The 18,704-nt window shown below is 36.2% G+C and overlaps 2 protein-coding genes across 3 annotated transcripts; one reads left to right on the forward strand and one right to left on the reverse strand.

Annotated features, from left to right (window-relative positions):
* Nucleotides 1–715: 715 nt before the first annotated feature.
* Nucleotides 716–4,155, forward strand: tmem220 (transmembrane protein 220). The gene is made up of 6 exons (XM_079617722.1): nt 716–908; nt 1,011–1,040; nt 1,135–1,195; nt 1,510–1,633; nt 3,214–3,273; nt 3,399–4,155. The coding sequence occupies exons 1-6, from the start codon at nt 813–815 to the stop codon at nt 3,529–3,531; spliced, it is 504 nt and encodes a 167-aa protein (XP_079473848.1). The 5' UTR covers nt 716–812; the 3' UTR covers nt 3,532–4,155.
* A 165-nt stretch (nt 4,156–4,320) lies between these two features.
* LOC307001262 (uncharacterized protein) lies at nt 4,321–18,056 on the reverse strand. 2 transcript variants are annotated; one of them, XM_079617524.1, is made up of 18 exons: nt 17,936–18,056; nt 15,925–15,988; nt 15,391–15,735; nt 14,967–15,311; nt 12,447–12,554; nt 12,204–12,290; nt 11,958–12,050; nt 10,315–10,386; nt 10,089–10,202; nt 9,719–9,853; nt 9,427–9,510; nt 8,602–8,700; nt 8,439–8,522; nt 8,239–8,334; nt 7,019–7,117; nt 6,283–6,311; nt 6,129–6,167; nt 4,321–5,343 (listed from the first exon to the last, which is right to left on the reverse strand). In XM_079617524.1, exons 2-18 carry the CDS (start codon nt 15,974–15,976, stop codon nt 5,212–5,214), a joined length of 2,013 nt encoding a protein of 670 aa, XP_079473650.1. In that variant the 5' UTR covers nt 15,977–15,988; nt 17,936–18,056; the 3' UTR covers nt 4,321–5,211. The 2 variants fall into 2 exon arrangements, with proteins under 2 accessions (XP_079473650.1, XP_079473651.1); XM_079617525.1 differs by having other exon boundaries at nt 15,925–15,976; nt 17,926–18,008.
* Between the last annotated feature and the right edge of the window lie 648 nt (nt 18,057–18,704).

Here is an 18,704-nt window from a genome sequence, read left to right on the forward strand (position 1 = left end):
CATATAATGTCATGTGATGCAGTGTTTTTGCTTACTTTAGTAGCCTATTTAAGAAGGCTATGCACATTTTGTTAGTACAAAACTCCAAATGTAAAAAATGCAATGTTTACATATTTGTATCTTCTCAAAAATACATCTTATTGTTATAACATACAATCAATGTCTAAAAATAATTCCTTAAGAGTTTACACACTAATAAAATGGTCAGAATGTCCTTTAAAACTTTCATTAAGTGGCTTTTGTTCTTGCTGTAAAAGACAAAGAGAGCTGGAGTCTCCATCTGCTGGTGATCTATTACATTACAAGACAGAAGATTTCATTTTTCAAATATTCAGAAAACTTACAGTCATCATAAACCCCAAGAATATTAACAGCTACATTTTAAAAGTAATATGAATTTAGGCCTATGAGTAAAAAGAACAAAGAAACAATTTTTTTACGCAAGTAGAAGTACCAGCTATTCTTAATCAACAACTTTTTTTAACTTTTTAATTTTAGAAATAGGCTAGGCTGGTGAAATCAAAAATTGAAGCTATTTTTAGGCTATATATTAGGCTACTAGTTCAATGCGAAAACATATATATATATATATATATATATATATATATATATTGACCTTATTAAATGACTGAAACTGAAACCTTACCTGTCCTGAAGTTAAATGAGTCGAGTCTGATGCAGTGTGATGTAAACTACATTTCCCACAATGCTCTACGAGCACCGCTGCGCGTCATATCCTGGAAATGATACAAAGTTCAAATGTGTTTAGTTTCAGAGAAATGTTGCGATAAATTCATTGCAATTAATAAACAATGACGAACACGATCAGTGTTTCGTCTTCTCAGCTCGTCTGGAGAGTTTGTAATTTATTCATGTCACTGTTTTTCTCGTTGGCAACTTACGTGCAGGTAAATAATGGTTTTAACTGCAGATTATCTTTAAATATAAACCTTGATTAATGTAATAAAGATGGTCATTTAAGTATCAGATTCACTTCTTGTTTGTGTCAGATAAATGATCCAGATGCCGTTTTGTGGATGGTAAGAATTTCACTTTAACCGAGAAACATGTTATAGCTACTTCTATTAAACAAACAAATGTTTTAATGTGGGTGTTTTCATAATAATTTTGCAGGTTGGTTATGCTATTCCAGCTGGATTATGTTTTTCGATTTGCTGTCATCAACAAATAACAGGTAAACAGTTTTTTTTACTGATCACAATAAGACGCGATGCTGCCCTCTAGTGCAGTGAAGCAGAAATACATTTCATTGGTCAAAAAATATATATTGGAAAAAATATTTTATACTCACCCTCAAGTCACCAGAAACACATTTTGTTTTCCTCAATCAAGATTTAAGTGGTTATTTACTGACAATTTACTTGTGTATAGTGTAATGTGGTGTCGCATGCGCAACTTCCAGAAAATATTATTGTGAATATATTACTATAACATGTTGAATGCGAGATTTTCAGTGAATAAAAACATCTGGGTCTGGGTCTTTTCCAGAGTCATTATTATGGAGGAGAATCGCAGATTTGCATGTGCTTATAGCCTCTACGTTTGGAGTCATTCTGGGCTGGAAACTTTGTAAGGAGGGAATTACAGACATTTTCCAGCAAGAAGAAGGAAGGTAACAACAGAAAAGCATAATAAAGATATTTATTATTTAAACTTAATTTTTGTTTGTCTTAAAGTAAAAGTTAATTTCATGTTCACTCTCATCTTTTGCTCACCCTCATGTCGTTCCAAAGTTGTATGAGTTTCTTTCTTCTGCTGCGGAACATAAAAGTATGAATGAACATGGATTTATGAATGTAACTTTATGGTATTTTTCGGTCCATCTATCTACACTATATGGACTAAAAGTATTTTAGTATTTAACAACAGCGACTCTAATGACATTGCATTATAGATAGACATTAATATGGAGCCTCTGAGACAGTTTTCCACAAGATTTTGGAGTGTTTTTGTGGGAATTTTTGCCCATGAGAACGTCTGGCTCGCAGTCTCCGTCCCAATTCATCCCAAAGCTTTTGGATGGGGTCGAGGTCTGGGCCACCAAACTCATCCATGCATGTCTTTATGGATCTTGCTTTGTGGACTGGAGCACAGTGAATAGAGAAGGACCTTCCCAAACTGTTCCCGCAAACCTGCAAGCATAGCCTTGTCCAGAATGTCCTGGTTTTGCTGAAGCATTCAGATTTCCCTTCACTGGGAGTAAGAGGCCTAACCCACAGCCTCATGCCATTATCTCTACAGACTCTCCCATCAGACTGGCAAACAGAGAGTCATTATCCGTCCCTCCACTGAACTCATTTCTACGGATCCAGAGTCCAGTGGCGACGTGCTTTGCATCACTTCATCAGACGCTTGGCATTGTGCTTGCATGGAAACCCACTCCACGAAGCTCCCGCCGCACAGGTTTTGTGCTGATATTCACGCCAGTGGATCTTTTGAACTCTGAAGCGCTGGAATCAGCAGTGATGGAAATCTTTACGCACATGTGCATCAGTGCTCGATGACCCCGCTTGGTTACAGTTAACCATGGAATATCTAGCAGGAATGAAATTGCTGCTGACTAATTGCAAAGGTGCAATCCTATCACAGTACCACTCTTGAACTCTTCAGAACTACCCTTTTTTTTTTTTTTTTTAAATGCAGACTGCATGGGAAGCTGCTTGGTTTTATACACCTGTGGCAATGTATCTTTATCTATCTATCTATCCATCAATCTGTCTGTCATCCATCCATCTATCATCCATCCATCCATCCGTTTTTCATCTATCTATCATATATCCATCTGTATGTCTGTCTATCTGTCATCTATCCATCCATCATCCATCCGTCTGTCATCTATCCATCCATCTTTCATCCATCCATCCTTTTTTTTATCTACTGTCCATCCGTCTGTCACCTATCTATCATCAATTCATGTCGTCTATCTATCTGTCTGTCATCTATCCATCCAGCATCCATCCGTCTTTCATCTATCATCCATCTGTCTGTCATCTATCTATCTATCTATCTATCTATCTATCTATCTATCTATCTATCTATCTATCTATCTATCTATCTAATTTGGAGCTTGACAGTCTTCTTCTAAATATAATAATAAAAGTTATACCGGTTTGCAACAACATGATGGCTTTGAAATAAAGGAATAATTCCCCCCAAAATAAAGCTTCATCACGGGTGTAATCTCGTCTCTAGGGAATGTGGTGGACTCCTGCTGGTGGTTTTCTGGCTTCTGCTGTGCAGACATTCAGGAAGGTACTGTAAACCATCTGATAAAGTTTTATATTTGAATGTTCAGAGATGGTGTTTAACACCGTTCTTTTCCTTTATAAGACTGACCTGTGTTGTCTGTTGTGACCCTTCATGTGTGTGTCCTGTAGAGGCGCTGTCGGCTCGGTGAGGATCTGCACTGCTGTGGGAATCACTGTGTTTCCCTTCATCACATGGATCTATTACTACATGAACACCGAGCTGAGGAAACACTGGCCTGAACACTGTAACACTGCTCTCTGATCAGCCAGCACAGGACACACACCTGTCCAGATCCTCAGCTATACAGCGTTACAGTCGTGTGGCTTTACTCACTGCATTCCTGTTATTCTGTGGATTATATATATATTCTGTGTATATTCTAGCAGAAAGATGGCACCATGAATTTGCTTAATGACTTTTCAGAAAGTTTCTCTGTAAAACACAAAAGAAGATGTTTAGCACAATATTAAAGGTGTCACACATTACAATTTATACCGTATGTTTAGACTTATTATTTATTCTGAATTGAGTTTTCAGAAACCTCTTTTAAATTGGATATGTATCTATAAATGTATGCAAGTATACCGTTTAGAGGTCATTAAAACGTTGTTTATGATTTTTTTAGCTAAAAGAACATTAACTAAAATAAAATTTATATAAAACTTATTTTAATTCAGCTAGTTGCCAATCTTATTTATGAGAAACTATAATAGTATCTCAGTGACAACATTGTATTGTACTAAACAACAGTTGTTATACTAGATGCTATACACTAGATGCAAATCAGCAACGAGTCTTTCAGATTAAATAAGATAATACTTACATCGCCCACTGTACGCTCGCCATTCACTGAGGAATTAAAATAAAAACATTTATTATGAATCATTATGACTTCGATAGTATGTTATGCAAATTCATATATGCAAATAGACTCTTTATAACAGAAATGAACTCACTTATCTTCAGCATCAGTTCAGTGTAAAAGTGCAAAAACACCAACAGATTCAAACAAACACACAATCTGTGAACTAATGCAAGTTAACACAATGAAACTGTTGATGTAATTTATTTGTGCGACAAAAAAAACCCATTCAATTTTGCACCATTGGTAAATTTGCAACATTTGCAACAAACTTAAATACAATTCATTATGTAAAATAAAAATAAACAAATCTCTCTCTCTATATACACACATACATATACAGTAGAGATCTCGTTGAGTTTAATGTGCTATAAACACAATCACAACTCAAAACTTTTGCTCCAGTCCAGCATTTACTGAAAGTAAACTTCAACAATGGCACATTCTTGGATTTCTGTATATAATATTTACATATTAACCGAGCCGATTCCGTGTTCAGAAATGTGGTCTGCAGGTTAATGAGTAACACTCAAATAAAGAGCAGAAGGGATATTAATAAGAGTGACACGAGGAAAACCCCAACCATGAGACATATCCATGCCATCCATGATAGCAACTTATCAAGACAACACTGTACAGTATGAATTCAATATTGTATAAATATAAAGTATATAAGATTATACAAATATAAAATAGCTGACAGTAATTGACTTCCATGCTATTTCTTTCTTATTATGAAAGTCAATGTCTTACCAGCATTCTTCAAAGTATCTTCTTGTGTTCAATAGATGAAAAACTCGTGCAGGTTTGGTGAGTAAATGATGCCAGAATAATCATTTTTGGGTGAATTATAATTCACTTTAAGCATAAAGCTTCTGTCTGTCAAGTGTTAGGATTGTAAAGTGAGTTTGTGCTTCTTTTTACAATAAATAATACTTGATTTTATATCTTTTTGAAAAGCAAGGACATTCAGGCATTTTAAAGCTGATCCCTCGGCATGACCACTGAATGTTTGAGGAGTAAACAGTGGATATACAGTATCTGTCAGATTCACTCATTGTAATGATTGTTGGACAGAATCAGGCTGTGTCTCTCTGTCTCCCATCAGCCTCTTGTTCTTGAGTCTCTAACATCGGTCTCAACTCAAACGATCCTGCGTCCTGGTCCTGGTTTGATGTGTTATGTGGCGGTTCATCAGACACGGCCTCATTCTGTGTTCAGGAGGAGACACATGAGTTAAACAATATCCAAATGACAGCTTTATTCAAAAGAAAGTTGTTTGCTTAGATGAAATTACAAACGCTTGATTGTGACGCTTTTAATCTGGCATCCCAGAAACCAGTTTATTAAAATAAAGCTAAAAAGGTAACAAAAAGTTCTGTGTGAGGCTGAAACTCCCTGTTTCCAACAGCTTTCTGGGCTTTTCCATCAGGATTATCAGAAGTCAGTCTGACACAAATGATAATAATTCACAGACCATCTGTGAATTAAATTAAATTAATGTCTTCCTCAGTATTTCTGTCCTGATTTCCAGTACAAATATCTAAACAAGAAGCCAAATCACATGAGATGAGTGCCGTTTTCTGAGAAAAATGATAAAAATTAAGTGACTTTACACTTAAAAGAGAAAATATCTCTCAATGGGGTCAGAAAAATAATCTTGTTTTCCCTTTGGCAGATATTTTTCCTCATTTAAGCTTAAACTCAATTCATTTTGATCAAATTTTCAGAGAACAAGAGTCATTTTGATTCTGGAGTAAATGTATCTTGATTTGAGTATATGTTTAGATATTTGTAAAGGAAAACAAGACAAAAATACTATGGATGAAAAACTATTTTTGGCAGTATAAATACTAAAACTAATTCATTGGTTATCTGTTGCTTATAAGCTACTTGTCAGGAGAACCTAAAAGTTCAGCCGCATCAGAATAATTTCATCTATAATGCAGGTTAGTGACAAATCTCAAAGAAATACAAGATTAAATGAGAAATTCACCTGAGAAGAGTGATTCTGCGGCGATCTGCTGGCTGGATTCTGTGTTCGGGAAAAGACAAATCTCATAATATATCAATCAATATCAAATATATCTTAAATATTATATGAAACTTTAAATATATATATATATATATAATGTGTGTGTATTACTAACCTGAAAACGCTGCTGAACTTTTTTAATGACTGAAAAAAGGGGGGAAATATATTTAGTGAATCAGTGTGAAATTGATCATTCTCAACTAAAGCATTAGACTAGCTGATACATGGATTTAGAAAAGAAAGCACAAATAATTCAAATACACCTTCAAAAATTACTATTTTTTTTTATGTTGAAGAACGTCATTTTGGCTTCTTCTTGGTTTAGTGTTAATCAGGTGCTTTAAAGACACTGGGTCTGTTTAATTGAGTTTTGCAGTACAAAATAGCGGTTTGAGAAACCTGTTTGAAAACAGACAGTCATTTTTTTTTTGTAACAAAAATGTGACAAAGTATTCTTTTTTAATGTTGATGAAATTTGAAAACCCTTTGTTCGAGATTAACACAGGTGTTCACAATCAGTACAGGCCATAAGCAATACCAACAAATCTCTGTGTCTTTAATAAATGTGTTTGGCGACCAAAAGCGCAGGCATTAGAGCAGACTCAAGGTTTGGGCTGAAGTGAGCAGTCAGCAGACTAGATGTGGATCATTAATGAGTGATTGGAGAAGAGCAACACAACAATAGTGTGTGTGCAATTATTTTCAGGAAAACACGTGGCTGAAGTAGTAAATAAATGCATAAAAACAACAAATTGAAAAAAAAAAGAAAAAAAAAGAAGCACATACAGAGACTAAAGATCAGCCGGTTAGATTTCAATGTTATTTACACTAGTGGTTTAGTTTATACTCACAGGGTTCGAGAATGATTAACAGCAGCACAAATGAGGCAAAGATGCATTCAGAGGAAAAGACAACTTTCCTCAGATCCCCCATCGCACGCTCACCATTAACTGTGAAATTAAAATGTTACAGAGTAAATACCAAGTTTGATCACTTTAAAGGCCCCGATATACTTCAAACGAATTTGAAGAACGAACTGCAGTGCTGAGGCGTCATTTTGAACCCAATCAGACCAAACGAAGTTTGTTTGGGGAGTTCGAAACAGCTTCCCGCTCTTTTCCCAATGCCGATGGTCACAAGTTCTCTACTGATCATAGTTGGCCAACAAGGCTTTTGGGAAACGCACCCCTGGCTAGTACACGCCTACGAACTACCATTGGTCCGTGCGGTGATGATGTAATAGGTGGGTGTGGCTCTGAGGCCCCGCCTTCTTTGACGTGTAAAGGCCCTGATATACTTCAAGCGAAATCAAAGAACGAACTGATTTGACGTCATTCCAAACAAAATCAGGTCGAAACGAAGTTTGTTTGGAGTTCGAAACACTTTCCGGAAAAGTTTGCTTCAGCTGGTAAACACCTTCGTACTACCACTGGTCAGTGGTGATGATGTAATAGGTGGGCGTGGCTCTGACTTGACTGGAGTGCTGAATTGTAGATCTGGTGCAAACATCACTAAGATCAGATCAGATGCTTTCTTAACTGATGTTTTCTCACCACTGTTATTTTTGTTGTATGTTTATTTTGTTATTGAGAGGAAAGCGCACAATTATTCATCTAAACGTCGCTCTCAGAAGTGTCGGCGTTGGATCATGCTCACTAACAGTATATCGCTGCTCACGTTTTTCGAACTTCATGTTCACCCCAAAGCGAAGAACGGAAAAGAACTTCGCTGTGAGTATATCGAGGCCAAACCACACAAACTTCTCTATTTGTAAAGGATGCTTGTTCTGTGATATCATTGCACTTGCTTTAATATTTCACAAATTCTAGAGAAGCGCCCTGAAAAAAACTAAAGTGTGAAAAAAATAATCACTCAAATCTCATCAACATGCTGTGATGTCAGTCTTATAAAATGTGGAGATGGTATAACACACATTCAAAAGATCGTAAATATTGCCTTGTTTATACTTCTGTTATTACAGACTGAACTCTGATTCACATTACAGTTTTGCTGGGGAAAAGACTTCTTCTCTCAGTCTCCAGTGTGACGTTAACTGGTTACGATAACTCACCCATTTTCATGATCAGCTCGGTCATCAATGCAAACGAGTTCACTAGAACAATAACCACTGATCCGATAACGTGCACAATATTTCTAAAAGGAAGATCTGTAAGGCAGAAATAAATATGAAATAAAAAGGTTGCAGCCATTTAAAAAAATAAATAAACATAGTACAACAAATAGAAGCTATTAAATTAATCAATACTGTACCTAGGTCACCAAATGAGTGTTTGAGGACCACAATTCCCCAGAGAACTTGAAGAAACGCAGCTACGCACACCCATCCTTCACAATCTGGAAAAAAACATTAACACTTTACAACAGTATCAACATTAGTTTTACATTTTAATGTAATTGGGGGCCTTTATTGTACCTTTTTCTTTTTTCAGTGCTATGAGGTACGAATAGACCATTATTGTGTTCACCACTATCATGAAAATTAGCCACGCTGCTCTCCTGGCCGAGCGCAAACCTGAAAATGTGAGAACGTTTATTTATTACATTTTAAAATGGCGGAATAATATGATTTCGGTTTATCTCAGACCTAACAGCAAATGCTCAGTAAACAACTCATACTCTTATTCATCAGCAAGTCATTTAAAGGGGTGATGAACTGAGAAAGCTTTTGACATATAAGAGGTCATCATACTATAAGAATATCCTGTGAGTTTCAAAGCTGAAAACTTCCCTGTTAGTCCAATAAAAGCTTGTATTGACACCAGACTCAGCGAACGACATGTTTTTCAAAGTGGGGATCTTTGACGTCAAAAGGTATCAAGCACCGCCTCCGCAGAAGAAGATCGACGCCACCTGTTTAGCCCCGCCCACCGACTCGCGCATTACACAACTCATTATAATATGCAAAACTGTTATCCGATCATAGCAGTGGGCGTTTATTTCCAAGTCTTCAATGCGGCACGCCCATAAAAACCGAGCGTTTCAGGAGCTAGGCTCAAAACCAGGGAAGAAAATAGCCGATTACTTATTCATTTTGATGTTTTTGAATGTAAAAACCAAGCGAATGTCATAAGTTGACCTCAGACAACAATATATTTTTTTTTTAAAGCCAGTTCATGACCCCTTTAAAATCATTAAAGACGGTGCTATTCATTACAGATTAAGATAGATTAATTTTTCTTGATGATTTATCTATGCTCAGTTATTGATGCAGTTGAAACACGATTCATCAAATACTTACATTCCAGTTTTTCCACGCATGTATCTTTCCAGTTATATCTGGTCAAAGTTAGGAACAGGGGAAAAACTCCAACAACAAAAAGTGCTGTAGACGAGACACAACACAGAGATTAAGAAACAAACAGACAACACAACTAAACTATTAGTAGTGAGGTGCTTAGCCTTAAAAAAAATTCAAACTAAATTCAGCTTTTACCTTTTATTCATTTTCTAGCAATGAATAAGCAATAAAACATACAAAAAATGGGCTATCATTTAGTAGGCTAGTTCAGGCACGTCTAAAAACGGCTCACCTCCGCTGGCAGCTCCAAAAGCGTAGAAGAGGAAGATGAGTTGTAATGGAGGAAGAACATCATGGCCGATATCAGACACAAGGTCTAACACAGCACGCATGCGGCCTTCTTTATTTCTAATCAGTTCAGCCAGTACTGTATCAAACAATAGGAGGATTAATATTCATTCAAAATAATCATGTACAAACAGTAAAACAACAGGTACTGAGAAATACACCGGGCTAAACAATACAATTTGAGGTTGAATGAACAAATCCTCAATAAGAATAACCCAGCAGTGAAGTAACCTCCTGTGTCAATGAAGGATGCATAATGCTGAGATTTCTCTAATGAGAGTTTGAATAAAGTGATATGATACAGAAATACTTACAGAAAACGATGTTCGTGATGCATATCAGGATCATTATTGCAAAGAGGATTGTTATCAGGACTCGATCAGATTGTTCGTAACTCAGACTTTTTTTCCAGAAAGACTGAAAAAGAACTGGGACAAAGAAAGAGTGATCTTAACTTGCAGTGAAATGTTTCGAGTTTTGTTAATGAGATTATTAATATCACTTTGATAATATTATGAGCGGTCCAATAAATTTGCCAACCTGAATAAACAACGTTTGCAAAGAGGGAATATTGTAGATGAACAATGCAGTGCATTGCTGTTTTACGGTCGCCTGCGAAACAGAAAAACTCTTAGTCAAAAACTATTTAAATGGAAAATAGAAATAAACACGTTTGGAAACATTTATTTTCTGTTCTTTTGCCCAGAAAAGCTGCTCTGTCAATTCTGAAAATCATCAAATTAACTCATTTTATAAACTAAAAAGGCAGAGGATATTTTACACTAAATGAAAATAGACGTATTTTATTTGGACTAAATAGTTGTTAGATGCTATTCATACACGTGTAGAGTGGCAGATACTATTCGCACCTAAATGTTTTGTGGTATATTATAAAAACAGTATGAATTAATTAACTATTTACTAATGAATTATTATGACTAAATTGAAATTATGACAAAAAGTTGTAGTAACGTCAAAATTATGACTTCTCATAATTATGACTTTATTTCATGATTTAGACCGTTTATGTCATAACTTCAAATTAGTATTTCATACTTTTGATTCATGTCACAAGTTTGACTTTATTTCAGAAGAACAACTTTTTAAGTCTTTATTTAAAACTTAGAATATTATAAATTTGACTTACTAGTCAATTTTGACTAGCTCATAATTGACTATTCATGTCATAATTTCAACTTTTTATCTCATAATTATGATTTTTTTATCTCACAATTTTGACTTAGTAAGTCATAATTATGACATGTAAAGACATCATATTGACTTTTCATTTAATAATTTCATTTTTATGAATACTTGTATAATAATTAAAAAAATGTATGGGCAGCGGCTATATTTGAAGTAAGTGCAAATAGCGATAGCTGCAATTTACACTGTGAAAATACTGACATATTCTATTTACACTATGTAAAAATAGCAGTATTTTCTTTGCAATAAATGTAAATAGTAGTTAGATACTTATAAATGGTTGCAGATACAGTTATTTTCAGTGTTGTTGTATATTAAACGGTAGTGATGTACGATATATCGGTCACCGTATCGGTATCTGCCGATATATCTTCATTTTTAATGTTATCGGCCCGATAAGAAAATTTGGCCGATATATTAGAGCCGATAAATATTAGATAATTTCCCTCAGCTGACACACTTCAGATGCGCACTGTTCAACATGAGGGGTTTGAATTGCTTGAAATATGATTGGAATCACTTTTAAAAAAGGAAAATACAGCAGTATGTGCAGTGCGAGATTGTCATATCGGCTACATAAAATTATAATGAGAACAATATAATTGTGTGTTTGTGACCCACAACTTTTGAAAACTTTTGTTTTTGTAATCAGGCTCTCAAAAATTATATAAAGAGTAAATTTATCGGCCAATATCGGCTATCTGCTTTTCAAGTGTAAAGAATTATCGGTTATCGTATCTGCCAAATTTGTATATCGGTGTATCCCTATTAAACGTTATGTAATAATAACAGTGTTTAAATTATTATTTTTATTGAAATTATTAAATGAATGGGACAATAAAGCCCTCCCTACACCTAACCGATAAACAGTTTATTATTAAACACACGTTAGACACTTTATTTAAATTTTTTCTTCATTTTTATTGGAAATAAATGCCTTTCTGGTCTGAACTAAAAATGGTTTAAAATGGACAAACCTGGGAAATGTTCTGAATGTGGAGAAACCCATAACAGCAGAAGAGGCCTCAGCAAATAATGAGCACAACACGCAACAGTCTCACTCAGAAATCCTTAGGAAAAGAAAAAACACAAGATCTAATCGTGACCACATCATCCCATGGTTCAGTTTTACTCTGTTCTACAAAACTGGCATGACTAAACAATGCTAGCTTCCTCATCTGCTATATTATTAGATACATAATCACTGCCAGTGCAATACTCACCTTCAACGACACCCCAGAACCAGAAGGCAAAAAACATAATGAGGTTTGGCACAAAGACTGAAGAGATCTGAAGAAGCAGGGCCGCATCTAGAGAGAAGTACACACACAATAACTCAATTTCAGTCAATTGTTGAAATAATTATTTAGCATATATTAGTGCAATTCAATTATACTTTCATACAAAGTACCGGTATACGTACCTATTAACAAATAAACAAGAATATTTTGTTTGTGCAAACATACTTGTCTTTTGTAATTTGTGGATTTGATACCATAGAGATGACAGCAGCAATGCAGACCCAGATGCAACGATACAGAGAATGAACACAAGTATGTGTAACACAGAGAAACCTGTGAAACAGAGTTACAACTAAATTACTGCAAGGTCATAATTACACTTTTCCATGAGATTTAGAGCCAAAGGTGACTTTAGAAAGGTGGCATCACTATTTTATTTTTACACATGTCTTTTTTTTATTTTATGTCCTATATGGTTTGGTTATAGAGATTTCAATGTGGTTGAAAACTAAATGTGGGTGAGTGTGCATTCAGCGAATACTTCTTGTATTTAAAGAGGAACTTCTGAAGAACAAACAACATTGAAACTAGAAACGCACCTTTATTTATTCACATAAATGCAATGTCTGGATGTTTGAGAGTCCAACAAACATTATAGGAATAAGGAATATATAGTTAGCTTGTGCAATACTTCTATCTCTTCTTCCTCAAAGTGATTTAATCAGCATATTCTGTCCATCCTCCACATATTGTGTCTTTTCCACCACATTAACACCAAAACAAAAGTGGTTTATCTGTCAATGAGATGTGTGGGAAAGTTGCACTAGAAACAGTTGGCGCTTATTTCTTTCAGAATCACTTTTAGTCCAATTAACTTTTGAATTTGAAATTAACCAAGATGGATAAATGTGTGAAAGATATTCAGTAATTCACGATACAGAATGTAAATGGTAATGTTTACGATCATCTTGTCAAGCGTTACCAATCGCAGAATGTATTATATGCAAGTGTCATGAAATGCATTTAATATTTTTGCTTTCATCATTATTTATGCTAGTATTTCTTCAGACAAAAACATTAAAAGCCCATCAAAAGAGCAAACCATCTGTAGGCTTGTGGGTTTAGTGTGTTTGCCTTTGCCCACAGCACCGTCCCACAGAAAACACACACCTGCCCCCAACAGGCTGAGTTATATCATTTCAGGGGATTTCTGAAAGTGCGCTGTAAACTGTTACAACTGAACAGAAAACTTTGTATGCGTTTTGGCCGTTCATTTACACGACAACTGCGTTTTGGGGGCCTGCAAAAGCGAACTTTTGAAAACGGGTTTCAAAGTGCATGTTTTTTAAACGATACCAGTATCGTCGTAGACTACGAAAAGGTAATTTCTAAAAATAGTGACGTCATGCGCATGTGTGTTAAGGCAAGTTCACACTACAGGATTTTAAAACGTCGGGCTGAACTGTGCGGTTCACACTACATGACTTGCTCTCTGTGAAATCAGGAGTGTTCAAGTTGTTGAGCTGTTCACACCACACGACACAACGTGATCGAGGTAACGCACTACACGAGTTGACAACAACTCTGTCACCCAACGATTATATCTTGTCTACAAACCACGTTATGTCATGAAAAATCACGCGATAAAACGAACCGGAAATGACGCGAAACAGCACGCGCGCCACTACCCAGCGAAGAAGACGAAGAAGAACACAACACGCGAGTCTTTGTTTGAATGTGGACGTCAGACAATAATTAGTGCTGCATACTGTTTGCGCGATGATTTGCTCTGAAAATAAAAACGCGTATTTTCCCGGTGACCTCAACCCATGCCTTGCTCTGATTGGCTGTAGCTCATGACACCACATGTGGTTGAGTCGTGCGACAGCTCCGGATATCTAGCATGCTATATTTTTCTGGGCTCGGCGACGCGTCTGCGAGCGTCTTTGATGCGTTGTTGGCTCTTTCATACTAACAGATTGGCGCGCGTTCATCGGCCGCTAGTCCCCCGTGATTTGCACGCGATAAAACCCCGACCTGTCGGCGAGCTCAACGATTTGCAAATCGGGCTTAAATCCTGTAGTATGAACTTGGCTTCACATGTTCAGTCTTTAGGTGCCTATAGTGTTTCTTTACAAAGTGACAGCGCCATCTACTGGCCTGACAGCGCCTCTTAGTCGTTTTTGTGGATCCGGGTGAACGAGGATCGTTTTGACAACGTTGCAACAAAAAATGCAAAGGAAAATCTTTTCCATTTTTAGTACATCATTGTCGTGTAAACGTACCCCGAGTTAAGGATCAGCCTGTGCCATTTAGAGTTTCTTGACAAAAACAAAATCATTTTAGCAGGCGAACTTTCTGAAAGTTGGTTGGTTTAACACAGAATGACCCAGTAAATGTTTTACCAGTAAACTCAGTAATCACAGTTTTTCAGACTGTGCAAAGCCTATTATTTTTGGAGACAAGTATGCATTTAATGATTGGTTGGCTCTTGCTTAAAAAATGTTTTTAAATTACAGAAGCGTTGTGGCACTACATTGTAACTATCTGCTCACAACATTTTGGAAAAGCCTATTTGTGTACATGCACACCATTATTGGTATGAGTCGATATTACCATCCAGCAAATCACATGAGGCACATCAGAAATGAACACATTAAAATAGCACTGAGCATGTAATTGAAAATCTTGAGATAACTAAATTTGCTTAAACTCGTGTATCAGTGCAGGCTGTGTTTTGCTCACCCAGTTGCTCCAGTACCACAGTCGCATTGGATGAAAAATTGCCAGCGATCACGTGACAGATGTAAACCCCTTTATCCTCGGTCCTGACACTCTTCAGACTGAGAGAGAAGTTTCCTTTGCGCATTTCATCGGTGAAGAACTCAACTCTGTCTCTGTATCGCTCGTCCACTGGTAGAGTTTTATTCTTCTCAAAAACCAGGATGTTTACATCTTCACCCGTCTTCCTCCATGAGACCCGCTCAATGTGTTCAGTTGGGATGTGGGAGCGCACAGAGCAGTTCAGAGTGACGTCTTCACCCACAAACGCAGATACGGGATCATCTGATCCGGATACACTCAGATACTCTGAAAGAACGCATAAAATATCAAAACACACAATAAAGTAAAATTCATTTCAAAATGTTGGCCAGAGATTTTCACTCACCAACTGCTTTAATTTGCACCAGGGTTTCCTCAGATTCCTGCTCAGTGTAAACTTTACATCTGTAAAAACCCTTATCTTCAGCTCTCACATTGTCCAGTTTGAGGGAGAAGTTTCCATGTTTGATTTGATCAGTGAAGAAATGAGCTCTGTCGTGATAATCCTGATACTGGGCGTCTGGTCGACTCTCATAATCTTGGTACACATGCACAAGAGTATTGTCATCTGTTCGTATCCAAATCATCTTCAGTCCTTTCAATGGTAAAGGTTTATCAACATAACAGGGCAAAACCACTGAAGATCCCAGAGCAACAACCAGAGGACCAGAGGGACCTTTCACTAAAAACCCTAAAAACAACATAGAAAAAAACCCAGAGTGAGATAAATGAAGGTTACGTTTGAAGTCCCCATATGTCAAAAGGCTATGTTCCGCGATCCATTCTGTATTTGGCAAACGTATACAGTAGCCTACCTGTCATCTTAAAAGTTTTAAACAAGTATAGCCTTAATATGTACGTAAATGGATAGGATACTTACCGTCACAGATCATAAATAGTGCTGCCGCGAGCATGCATTTATGTATGTACATGTTTTAACCAGCCTGTTCTCACCCAAATGCGTCTCTATAGCACGCAGTGTGTTTATCGTGCAATTTTACGCGAAAATGAGTTTTTACGTGCACAGCAAAATCCCCAGTGTTAAATCAACACTGCTCGGAGCATATATGGTCCCACTCTACAGAGTGTTAAAATAACACTGAAGCAGTGTTAAAGTTAATGAGATAATTAAGTGATTAATCAAGTGATGATTGAACATTAATGATGAACACCTGCTCTTAACAAGCAGAATCACTGAAGGAAAGAGAAACACAAGAACTACAACTGACTTTTAGTCACAGCTTTAAATTAAATCAGCTGAAGATAAAAATAAGACATTAAATCTGTGAAGATCTCAACAGTGAACGATTAAACAACTCCACAAACAGCATTACCAGCTTCACTTATTACTAACCAGGACTGACTTTATTTCTGTCAAATGTCTACAGAAGTTTTATTGAGAATTAACAGAGGTTTAGATGTTGATGTTTTTGTCACCATTTAAAAATCACCATTATGGTGAACAGTGTTGCATTTAGTTGTGCAATTTGATTCTTTTTTTATTATTTGAGTTCATGGTCATTGTAACAGTGTTTACCAAAACACACAAAGGTTGCAAAGAAAGCCAGCAACAAAGATGGTCAGGTGATAGGCCTATAGTTTTCAACAAGTACAAATATTAAAAAATGCTATCATTTACTGAAAATGGTTATTTGGTATTAATAGATTTTCAATAACATTCATTTATTTCTATAGATCAGTCATCAAGCTGAATCTTTATTTTTAAAATATTGGGAAAATAATCTTTGGACAAACACACAGACATCAAGAATCAAAGTATGAATCTCATTAATGGTGACATGCTTTATGCCGCAATGCATTATGGGAGGCACCATAGTATAAAAATCATGGCTCCCAGCATGCATTGCAGCATGAAGCATGTCACCATTGTTGAGATTCATACTCTGATTCTTGATGTCTGTCGTTTCTAATATAAAAATAATAATTTTCAAAAAAAATCTGAAATGTATATAAAATTTTTAATTCAGGATGACTGCTCTGTGTAAAAAAAAAATTACTTTTATTAATAACTAATAACAACTTTTGTTTTTTGTCAGGGATAAGATTAATGAATCTTTCATCTTTATAATAATGAAAACGATAACACCAGGACATGTAATATTTTTTGCTTCTTTTGTAACATATTATGAGTTTTGGTAAATATTGTTACAAAGAGCAAAATTGCACTTAAAATCTTATGAGTCAAACTGCCCAACTAAATGAAATACTGATCTCCATAATGGTGACCTTTTTTTAACATCGACGTCTAAACTTTTGTCCATAGACATATACCAGAAATAAAGTCAGTCTGGTTAGTAATAAGTGAAGCTGGTAATGCTGTTTGTGGAGTTGTTTAATCCTCCTCTGCAGAAATCTTTAGAGATTGAATGTCTTATTTTTATCTTCAGCTGATTTAATTTAAAGCTGCGACTAAAAGTCAGTTGTAGTTCTTGTGTTTCTCTGTTCTTCAGTGATTCTGCTTGTTAACAGCAGGTGTCCATCATTAATGTTCAATCATCACTTGATTAATCACTTAATTATCTCATTAACTTTAACACTGATTCAGTGTTATTTTAACACTCTGTAGAGTGGGACCATATATGCTCTGAGCAGTGTTGATTTAACACTGGGGATTTTGCTGTGTGGATATGATAGGCTACGCAGTTTTGCGCGTGCATATGATACGCACTTAATTTCGTGATATACACACGCACCCCACACCACTAATCCTACCCAAGCGTATAATACACACGCACCCTACCCCACCCTAAACCCAACCATGTGCTATCCATGCGTATACTATGCACGTAAAAACTCATTTTCGCGTATATAATACACGATAAACACACTGCGTGCTATATAGACGCATTTGGTGAGATTGGTTTTAACACAAAATCACGCAAAACACTTCAGCTGTCTGCTGTGAATGAACGACCAAGTTGTTGTTACAGGCATTGTGTGAAGATGAAGCAGTCGCGCGTCGATCGATGCTTTCACTTTCGCTCCTGAAACAAAGTTTTAAACGGTTCAACACCGCACTTCCTGTGGCGGGAGGAGTGGACATCGAAGGAAGAGTGCAAGCAAAGAAGTGTGATGAAATGTGATCATAAAAAGATTACAACAAACAAGACATATATGTTTTGATTCAGTGTAGATATTATTTAGGTATATTTGGTGCAAATCAACTGAGCGCCTGTGACTGTGGAATTTGTAGAGAATAGCCACAAATATCAGTCAATTTGAAGTCAGAGAGAAATGTTTTAAGAGTTGCAAACTTGTAGACTTTTTTCTGTTCCACAAACACAACACCTCAAATTCGTCATTGCAGGTGCACAAATCCTATTCTACACATCACAAATTAAGAAACTCGTAAGCTTTTGCTACAGTTGCTGCAGTGAATATGGTGCAAAACGCATTCACACACCCGCATCAACAAATGTGACTTGGACATTTTTCTGTAACTGTTGTGTTGTGTTTGTGGAAGAGAAAAAAAGTCTACAAGTTTGCAACTATTAAAACTTTTATCTCTGTGACTTCAAATGATTCACACATGTGGCTATATTCTCTACAACTATCCACTGTCACAGGCGTTCAGGTGATTTGCACCAAATATATATTCATAGCTTTACATAATAGGAAATTACAGTAACAGAGATTGTT

This window comes from Phoxinus phoxinus (genome assembly GCF_949152265.1).
Source record: "Phoxinus phoxinus genome assembly, chromosome: 1".
Lineage (NCBI taxonomy): Eukaryota > Metazoa > Chordata > Actinopteri > Cypriniformes > Leuciscidae > Phoxinus > Phoxinus phoxinus.

Bases quoted from the DNA above. Each gene is read 5' to 3' on its own strand.
- tmem220 (XM_079617722.1), top strand. From the start codon at position 813: ATGACGAACACGATCAGTGTTTCGTCTTCTCAGCTCGTCTGGAGAGTT. The intron at 1,196-1,509 runs GTAAACAGTTTT...GGTCTTTTCCAG, and splicing joins CTGTCATCAACAAATAACAG to AGTCATTATTATGGAGGAGA. The intron at 3,274-3,398 runs GTACTGTAAACC...TGTGTCCTGTAG, and splicing joins CTGTGCAGACATTCAGGAAG to AGGCGCTGTCGGCTCGGTGA.
- LOC307001262 (XM_079617524.1), bottom strand. From the start codon at position 15,976: ATGTACATACATAAATGCATGCTCGCGGCAGCACTATTTATGATCTGT. The intron at 12,291-12,446 runs GTATGTTTGCAC...ACTTCTCTCTAG, and splicing joins CCACAAATTACAAAAGACAA to ATGCGGCCCTGCTTCTTCAG. The intron at 9,511-9,718 runs GTGAGCCGTTTT...TCTCGTCTACAG, and splicing joins TTTTGGAGCTGCCAGCGGAG to CACTTTTTGTTGTTGGAGTT.